At 37.0% G+C, this 10192-nt stretch overlaps 1 protein-coding gene across 2 annotated transcripts; it reads left to right on the top strand.

The window, feature by feature from the left end:
- The first annotated feature begins 5258 nt into the window (after nt 1–5258).
- On the top strand, nt 5259–9806 carry LOC120134606 (protein NLP2-like). Of its 2 annotated transcripts, none has more exons than XM_039151044.1 (5): nt 5259–5400; nt 5820–6854; nt 7137–7184; nt 7279–8296; nt 8710–9806. In XM_039151044.1, the coding sequence occupies exons 2-5, from the start codon at nt 5973–5975 to the stop codon at nt 9597–9599; spliced, it is 2838 nt and encodes a 945-aa protein (XP_039006975.1). In that variant the 5' UTR covers nt 5259–5400; nt 5820–5972; the 3' UTR covers nt 9600–9806. The 2 variants fall into 2 exon arrangements, with proteins under 2 accessions (XP_039006975.1, XP_039006974.1); XM_039151043.1 differs by having other exon boundaries at nt 5263–5400; nt 5768–6854.
- Nucleotides 9807–10192: the final 386 nt, after the last annotated feature.

The following is a 10192-nucleotide window of genomic DNA, read 5'->3' on the forward strand; positions in this document are numbered from 1 at the left end:
AGTCTCAAACATAGTTAAAATCTTAATAACTTTGTGACATGGCCTTAGTAACTCATTTTGTAAAATATTTCAAAACCGTATTTTCAATGTGGACTCATATACAGTCCGAGGGTTAAAAACCAAAAGCTCTGATACCAATAAATGTAATCCCCTAGACTCGGCCTATGCGTTTCGACTAAGTCTAGTGGATCACATTATGATTATTAAAGACATTTTCCGAAATCGTTATTCTATCAATATAAAATCACATTATAAATAACATGAAATTATAAACAAATTATACTATCAAAATCCAACTCGTAAATATAGTACCAATAAATAATAATTTAATTTAAAACATGTCTTCAAATTCAAAATCACAATAAACCGAGCAGTACTAGCAAAAGAGTCATCATTATAAAATCCGATATTTAAAATAAGGTCCATGTCACCAAAATAAAGTCAACTTGCAAGATAAAAACATTACAATCTGATTTACTTCAAGATATATGTTGATCCTCCAAGTGCTCGAACCGAGGTATCTAACCAACAGTATCTGAAAGGGGGAAAACATTTTCAAAAGGTGAGCTAGGCTCAGTGTGTCCCAACATTTCCATAAAATGTCAATAGGTACAAATCATAGTCCATTAATCTCACAAATTCGTAAAAGAGTTTAACTTTTGAAAATCATAGTTTAAACTCTTTTCTGGTACACCATCAGTAGTTCTCAAAATTATTTTCCATATAGCTTACTTTATGCACATAGCAAAAAGAAAGCCGACTTAAGGATAGGCTCTGAAGCTTGTATCCTTAAGCCCAAGTCAATAAGTCCATATAGCTTACCCAAAGCACACAGCAAAGGAAAGCTGACCTAATGAAACATCTTGGGGCCCTCAAGAGTCACATTAGGCCCATTTAGCTTGATCAGAGCTATTCCATCGTAATTCAATTCCAAAATTCAATTGCACCGTGACATAAATTCCATAAATCCAAAAACATGGTAATCATATATCATTTCAAAACAAAAATTAGATAGCAGCCATATTCCATAAATTGTCACATTAAATTGGTGCATCCATAAAACAATAACCAATGAATTCGGTGTACCATATATTAAAACCAATAAAACAGTTCAGTAATAAGTAGGGAACACACCTCGACAATAGGTTCAAATAATAAATCTACTGATTGCTGGTTTCACCACGCTCTGCTACAGTTTTCGAACGCGTGAATAATGGCACACGTGGTTTAACTGATCTAGAAGAGCTGGGTCGAGTTGTCGAACGATCCGGAGATTCTCTTGTACCTTCAAACAATAATAATATATCAGTCCCAAATCCTATTTAATTGTTCAAAACTAGACTTATTAAGTATATAAGCATTTTTTGGGTTTGACTATCAATTTGGGGTATTTCGAGTCTGAATTTGGCCAAACGAATTGCGGAATCGGAATCAGGACGTCGAAAAACATAAAGTATAACTTTTCGAAAATTCAGAGTCTTGGTCAAAGTCAAAGTCAACTACTTTGACCATCGATTTGGATTCCTTCGGGTTCGAATTTGACAAAACGGACAGCGGAAATGGATTTGGCACGTCGAAAACTATCAGGATAGGTATACTCGGAAAAGATTAACGGTCGTTTAATGCTCGGTCAAAGCCATTTTAAGTTTTGGTCAAAGAAAGACAACGATTAACGGTCAACGGTCAACGGTCGAGTCGGGTCGGGTCGGGTCAACGGTCGGGTCGGGTCAACGGTCGGGTCGGGTCAACGGTCAGGTCGGGTCAGATCGGTCAAACCGGTTCAGACCGGTCAAACCGGTTGAAACCGGTTTCCAGCAGCCACTTGCCACGCGGCGGCGCATGTGGCGCGTGAGGCATCCTCCGGGGCCCTAAAAATCCCGGAAAAATTTCTTAAAATTATTTTGAGCGATTTCGAGATACTTACAACGATCGGTTCAAATTTTTGAACGGCGGAGAGCTCGATTTCAAATCGGCCGAATCTTTGACTGCACCACCTCCTCACGCGCCGCCGTCTACGGCGGACAAGGTTGACACCGGTGAACTCGGAACGGCACAAGGAACACGATGGTGCGGGAGGTGTCGTAAACGGAGCAACGATCAGCGGTGAATTTAAGATTTTCTCGGCGATAGAGCTAACAAAACCGTCGCTACTTTGACTGAAAATGCCCGACGTTTGGCCGCGTTTTGCTTCAATTAATTTGAAGGGTTTGTTCCTCGCTCGATGATGAACACAACGGTGGTTTCAAAACAACGATCGGAATTCGGACGGCGTCAGAATCGAGTTTGGAAGTTGTGTGCGTGAGGAAGGATTTGTGAAATTGATTTCTGTTTTTCAAAACAGAAATCACGCATATAACAATTGCCTGTCGACACTCTAAGGTTAAATTCAGAGTTTGGTCCCTAAATTTTCTTTAACTTTAAAACAAGCTCCAAGTTTTAAAATCTTTCAATTCAGTCCCAAATTTTCGCCAAATTTTCACAATTAAACCCTCCAATTTCAATTAAATATTATTTTGAAAATCGGGTTGTTACAACATGCGCTGATATAAAAGTATGGGTCAACAACCCGAAAGCAATTTCTGGTTACTCCATGCACTACAAATTATAATTTATACATTTATCCATAAATATTTGGATCCAAAATTAACAAATTTTCCATTATTTCCTTTTTTCTAAAAAATATTTAAAAAAATATTAGTGAGAGAAGTAGAGATGGTAATAAGTTAGATGGGTTTATCCCAATGTGATCTGACTCGAGAAATATAAACTCTCTATTCGTATTCGAAATGATTTGAATTTAAGGAAATTCCATCTGACTTGAATTTTAAGGTAAAATTCGTATTTGATCAAACCCGATTCGACTCAAATATATAAAAGAAAATATTATTTGTATTTTACAAAATAGAGGCTTAATTGAAAACAAATGTAAATAGGGAAATATTATTGTATTATACTTAAATATATAAAAGAAAATTATATTTTTATCTCAGGCCGGACCATATAAGAGATTTTTCATCTTAAAACGGAACTGAACCTAACTTAATCCGATCTTACTCTTTACAAAATTTGACCCCACTCACATCATTTTCTTTTAAAACAATACTATAAAATCGAATTAGGTCTAAACTTATTGGATTCAGATCAAATTACTATAATATAGAGAAGAGGTTAAAATGGTTAAGGACAGCAACAAGTCCATTATGGCCTTAGGGTTTACTTTTAAATAATTATATATTTTATTGATTGTACTAACCTTAAAATTTTATTTATGTTTATATATATATATATATTTATATAATTTTTATATTATTAATATATGTGTTTAATTTTAAAGATATTTCTGGATGTATAACTGATTGAAGAGTATGGAAGCATGATGGAGTCGTGAATGAATAAATTTAATTGGGAGATTTGAGATGTTTTATTTTTAAGGTAAAAATTGAGTGTGTTTCCTGTAAAGCAAACAAGGGCTTGGCTGCCTGTGTTTGAGGAACCCTTGTTTTCTGCTAAATCATCATCTTCTTAATTGCTGCTCTTAATTAAATTATATATGCTTAAGACATTAATTAGTCATAATTATAATTAAATAATGAATTATACTAATATGTGGGTAATAGAGTGTATGCGGCGACTCGAGAGGCAGATTAGAGGGAGAGGAGAGGTCGTGGCTATGTCGACGGCTTCCCGGGATCCTGAGAGCCACTTTTGCCGCGTTTGAAATGAACCTTCCTCCGCATAAATAAAATAACCTGACCCCTTTCAATATTCCGTGTTTAAGAAAATGATTATATTTGTATCCTTAAAAAATCTCTAAGAAAATTATGTGTATTTTATGTAAATTATTTAATAGATGATTATTAGTGAATACATTAAATTTGAATTTTGAATATATTTTAACATAATAATTTTTATAGCGACAACTATAAGAATATATAATGTAACTTAAAAGCTCCTTTGATGGACAAGTAATAAACAGTATTAAGACCCTAAAAAATAATTCTCTAATCACTTGCTTCTTATTTTTTTTACAAACAAATATTAATATTGGCCGTCGACGGTATATATTTCTTGTTTTTCCTTTTATTTTTTTGTTCATTTATTTTTCATGTTTTTTTTAATTTTCAATAATTTCGTCTCTATGATACACTTTCATATATTTTTATGACAAATTTTTCCTTTTTTTATATGTTTTCAGTCGTTTTATCACTTTCTTGTTTAATTTTCTTAGGATTGAATTTGACGACGATTCGATTGATCAATATGACGCTTATTTATTATTCAATTGATCTTCCTTGCTTTAGACCCTGAAATTAGATTTGTTATACAACGTTCGGTGATAGTTTTCTCATGATACTTGACTCTGATTTGCAATTGTCAATGGGTTTTCAATAGTTTGATCCACTGTTACAGTTCGTTTGTTGATGCAATCAGATTTGTTTCTATCTATCTTTTGTTCAAAAAATTTTGGATGAATTTTTAATAAATTCATTGTAGGATCCTTATATGTTAATGTCTATGGGGATATGACCTAATTATATGTTTGTTGTAATATTCAATATTTTTTTATCTTTTTTTAATGAAATTAATAGCTTTTATTTGTATAAAAAATCTAATGTAATTTAAATTCATTTATGACATATATAGATACAATACGAATATTCAAACACCAAACTTAATTACACATGCAGCTGTTCGAGAATGATGAGTCAAATGAATGAATGAATGAACACCAAAAACAGGTTTAGGTCAAGAATCTGTTTCACGTAACCTTGGTTTTAACAAAAATTAAAACCATAACCTTTTGGATTAAACAGTACAAAACCAATATTGAAAATATATAACACAGGGAATCTCAGCAGGCTAAAGAACAACCAACATAACCCCAAAATTTAAAAGAAATAAAAAACAGAAAACCATGTAAAATGTTTGGCTTCAGCCTCATCAGACTGATGTCTAAGAAACAAACTCCAGAGAAAAACGACAAAAAACCCAGATTTTTTTTTATGTTTTTCCATCCCATCTTTGTTTTGTGTTTTGTTCTGTTACCTTTACAACACTTGCTCTCTAAGGCGTGTTAGATAAATGAGAAAATTTTAAACGTGGGGTCTTAAAGTTTTCTACATAGTGAAGATCCTACACGCGCATGGCTTGAGAGTGTTGTTTAAAAGAACCACCACCTAAAGATACCAGAAAAAACTGATTACTTTGACGCAACTTGCGCTTGTATTGTTCTATATTATCGCCTTTTGTAAGAAAGGAAAGCAAAAGGAAGTTTCATTGAACAGGGACACATGTTTGTTCTAGATTTTGATTTTGCTTCACTCAAAGTCCTGTTACAGTACACAGACAAAGAGACCCAAAGTACCAATCTGGGTTTTTTCCTCATAGATTCTTACTAAAGTGAGTCTCTTTCTTTTCATTTTTCACCTTTTTAAATTAACAGCTTAGTTTGGAATTTGTATGCAAACACGGGGGTTTCTTTGTGGTGTTTCAAATGTGTATGTTTGAGGGGAAATTTAGAGTTATTGAAACTACAAATTCAAAGCATGATGATTTTGATTATTTGTATATGAAAGCTGATGCTTGACAAGTGGGGATCAATTGTTTATAGTCAACTGAAATTTTGAATAATTTAAAAGTTGGAAATACAATTGAGGATTATATATTTGTGTGTGTGTGTATAGATATAGTATTTTCAGTTTTTGATTAACTGTGGATGAAAAACTATGGAGGGTTTCTTCCTTCTGAAATGCATTTCTGATTGCAGCTCATGAATCCAACCAAACTTTTTGCTGAAGATGTTTCTGCACCTCGGACAGATTGGGATTTTCGATACAAGCGAAAGGAACCTTTCCTGGAAATTCCTCTTTTTGTTTTTCATCTTTACTCTGCTTTTGTGTTTCGGGTCATGATCGTGTTTACGATTTGAATCTAATATACATATAGGCTGCACTAGAAACGAATTTGTTGGCATGGAAGGCGACGGGGATGCTGGTCCCGGCGGGTATACACTGAATTCAACGTACCTGGATGCTGCCATGGATTTGGATTTTATGGATGAACTCTTGTTTGAAGGATGCTGGTTAGAGACTAACGACGGTTTCAGCTATATGCAGCCTGGTCCTTCGACTTCTAATGGTCTTGATGAGTGTGATACAGTTCCTTTTAGTGCAAACTCGCATCAAATGCATCCCGGAGAGACGGAAACTCCGGTTTCTCCCCGTTGTTATAGGACAATAGAGGACCTTTCTGGAAGTCATTCACCGAACGGGACGGCTGATGGAAATGCTTCATCATTGTCGCAACCTGGAAGTTTTATAGTTCAAGGCACTGAGTTAGGCAGTAGATGGTGGATAGGGCCAAGCACAGAATCCGGTTCTTCTTCGTCTGTGAAAGAGAGGCTAATGCAGGCTATTGCATATTTGAAGGAATCTACAAAAGATGGGGATGTCCTTATTCAAATCTGGGTGCCAATAAAAAGAGAAGGCAAACATGTTCTTACAACCGAAGGCCAACCATATTCTCTTAATACGAATTGCAAGAGTCTCGAAATCTTTAGAGATGTCTCCAAATCCTATAACTTCCCAGCCGAGGAGGATTCGAAGGAATCAGTCGGGTTGCCTGGCCGTGTGTTTTTGGGGAAGTTGCCTGAGTGGACTCCCGATGTTCGTTTCTTCAAAAGAGATGAATATCCCCGTATTAGTTATGCTCAGATGTACAATGTTGGGGGATCTCTTGCTCTTCCTGTTTTCGAACGAGCCACGGGAACTTGCTTGGGTGTTGTCGAGCTCGTCACGACTACTCAAAAGATCAATTACCGCCCCGAGCATGAGCATGTCTGCAAAGCTCTTGAGGTCAAACTGTTGTTTTCTTTTTCATGTTCTTGAAGCTCTCCTGTAGTTTAATGCACCAACTGTCCCTTGTTTGTGTCATTTTTCTTCACTTCAATAATTATAACTTTGTTTTATGCCTTTTTAGAATGACTTCCCATTTTAGAAAAGAAAATTAAAATAAATTCAAGGAAAAAATCCTTCAGAAGTGCCAATCGCCAGGAATCTGTTTATAATACTATTCATTCTCTATGGTTGCTTGTTCTTTGTTCATATTCGGCTCTAAATAAATCGATCTTTTTGCAGGCTGTCGATCTACGGAGCTCTCCGTACTTCACTCCTCCCAATGTTGAGGTAAACAAATGGTATCTTAAACTTATATAGTTTCCAGTGATTTGGAATTTTATTATTTGTTTCCGAGACTGAAGGAAGTTGTCTATATTCTCAGGCTTGCAACGAGTTGTACCAAGCTGCATTACCCGAGATAGCCGAGGTTCTAAGATCTGTCTGCAAGACATATAAACTTCCTATGGCTCTGACATGGGCTCCATGTCTCAGTCAAGGTAAAAACGGATGCCGACACTCTGACGAGAACTTTTATCATTGCGTCTCCACTGTGGATGCTGCTTGCTTCGTTGCTGATACAGATTTTTCGGATTTCCTTGAGGCGTGCTCGGAGCACCACCTGTTCAGAGGCCAAGGTGTAGTTGGCAGAGCATTCACGACGAACAAACAATGTTTTGTCACTGATATAACGGTCTTCAGTAAGACAAATTATCCTCTCTCTCACCATGCTAGGATGTTCGGGTTACGCGGTGCTGTTGCTATACCGTTACAAAGCTTTTTTACTCGATCGGTTGAATTTGTTTTGGAGTTATTCTTGCCAAAAGATTGCGATGACAGTGAAGCACAAAAACAGATGCTGAACTCGTTGTCCGGTTTTATGCAGCAGGCTTGCCAGAGTTTGCATGTAGTTGTGGACAAGGAGCTCGGGGAAGAAGTGATACTTCCAGTTAAAGAAGTCGCTGTGTTAGACAGGAGATCAGATAAAGAAATTATTCAATTTAAGGTTTCTTCTCTGAAAGAGAACTCTCCGGAAGAGTCATCATGGATTGCTCACATGATGGAGGCCCAACAGAAGGGTAAAGGCGTTTCTGTCTCGTGGGAATATCAAAAGGAAGAACCGAAAGAAGAGTTCAAGGTGACAACCCATTGCGAAGACACTCAACTAAAGTTGCACAATAAGGAGATACTTCCGGATTTCCAGCAGTTTCATCAAAACGCTGAAACCAAAGCTAGCGTTGAGGGAGGTGGTGGCGACTCCGCTTCTACCGGTGGTCGTTACATTTCAGCTGGTAAAAGAGCCGGCGAGAAGAGACGAACCAAGATGGAGAAGACAATCAGCCTGGAGGTTCTTCGGCAGTACTTTGCTGGGAGTCTTAAAGATGCTGCTAAGAGTTTTGGTGGTAGGAAAATATTTCATTAGAAATAGGAGCCACACATTGTTACTTAATGATCAAAGTAACCATAGTTATATAAGTAATTTTACCTCGTAAATATCACTATTTAAGCATAAGCATAGCAGCAGCAATGTATCTCTTGAAGATAGAGATTTATTTAGCCTAGTATATATTGATAAAGGTGTTATATAAGTTCAAACACTGAAGTTCTTTACTGAATTACTGAAAAGTTAGTTTCGAATGTGTCCTTCGAACAATGGCAGGCGTATTGCCTTTATGATGTTATCGGACTGGTTTGTTCCTTTGCATTCTTACTGCGACGTTTCTGTCACCATTCAAATGCCTTTGTCATCCATGCATTAGCAGTTTGTTCCATTTGTCTCAATGAAAGTTGCTTAACAGAGTTCATTCTATTGCAGTGTGTCCTACTACTTTGAAAAGGATATGCAGGCAACATGGGATCACTCGATGGCCTTCTCGGAAAATTAAGGAGGTAGGCCACTCTTTGAAAAAACTACAACTCGTGATTGATTCGGTCCAGGGTGCTGAGGGTGCCATTCAAATTGGATCATTCTATTCGAGCTTCCCTGAACTTAGCTCGCCAAATCTTTCTGGCAATGGCCCTTCTTCGTCATTGAAGATTGGTAACTGTTCAAAGCCATCTGAACCTCTACTTGAGAACTGCATGTTCAGCCAAGGAGCTGCTGCTCCGAAGTCTCCACCTTCCTCGTGTAGCCACAGCTCTGGTTCAACTACCTGTCTCTCCACGGGAGCAAAACAGCATAATACGAGTACCGATGCCTTATGTAATGCAGATGGGTTGATGGTGGAAGACCCTGGTGGACTAATGAAGAGAGCTCATAGTCATGTCGAATTGCACTCGTTAAATCAAGAGGAGCCTAAGCTGCTTGCAAGATCCCAAAGCCATATAACATTCAGCGAACTTCAGACCTTCGAGACTCTGCCACTCTTGCCGAAAAGCAGTGGCCAGAACTTACGAGCCAGGGGTGCCTTTAGAGTAAAAGCAGTGTTTGGAGATATTAAGATACGGTTCAGCTTGCAACCGAGTTGGGGTTTCAGAGAACTGCAACAAGAGATTGCGAAGCGATTTAGCATCGAAGATGTCAGCGGAATGGACCTCAAGTACCTGGATGATGACAGCGAGTGTGTTCTTTTGACATGTGATGCTGACCTTGAGGAGTGTATAGACATACACAAACCATCTCAAAGCCACACCATTAAAATCTCCCTTCACCAAACTTCTCATCCGAATCTCGGAAGTTCATTCGGTTGCACTGCACCATTATAATAACGCCAAGGTCGTCATCAATTCCCTTCAAGCTTCCGGTGTAGGTAATCCGATGGTCGTGGTAATTTATTTAGGATTTATCTCTTATATCATTTGAAACAATCAGTTATGCAATCCCATTAGTTAATAGACGGAATCAGGGTACATGAATTTTATAGACTCTGCAATAAGAACATGTAAATTAGGTTGAAGCCAATAACGTTGACCAAGGATTGTGTTTGTTATGTTCATCGTATGTACTGTTATGCCTCGTTGAATTAGTTTATTACACTTCCTCATTATACAAGAAGTTTGAGTATGCCTCAATGCACGACTTTCGTACATACGACATCGCTTATCATAGGTTAATCGTACTTGCTTTCGAGAGGGGGAAGTGAGATTAGGGTTGGAAAAAAAACCCCGAGAATCTAAAAAAACAATCCGAATTATATAGTATTCGAGTAATTTATAAAATTTAAAAACGGTTATAAGAACCAAATTCTGTAACTAACTTATAATTAGTTTTAATTACTTGGTAGTGTAAAAACACTACGATACTAGAAGATGATGTGGCGAAGTTTTAAATAATCCATATCACCCTCATTCATCAAGAT

Source organism: Hibiscus syriacus, unplaced genomic scaffold (genome assembly GCF_006381635.1).
Source record: "Hibiscus syriacus cultivar Baekdansim isolate YM2019G1 unplaced genomic scaffold, ASM638163v2 tig00110597_pilon, whole genome shotgun sequence".
Taxonomy (NCBI): domain Eukaryota; kingdom Viridiplantae; phylum Streptophyta; class Magnoliopsida; order Malvales; family Malvaceae; genus Hibiscus; species Hibiscus syriacus.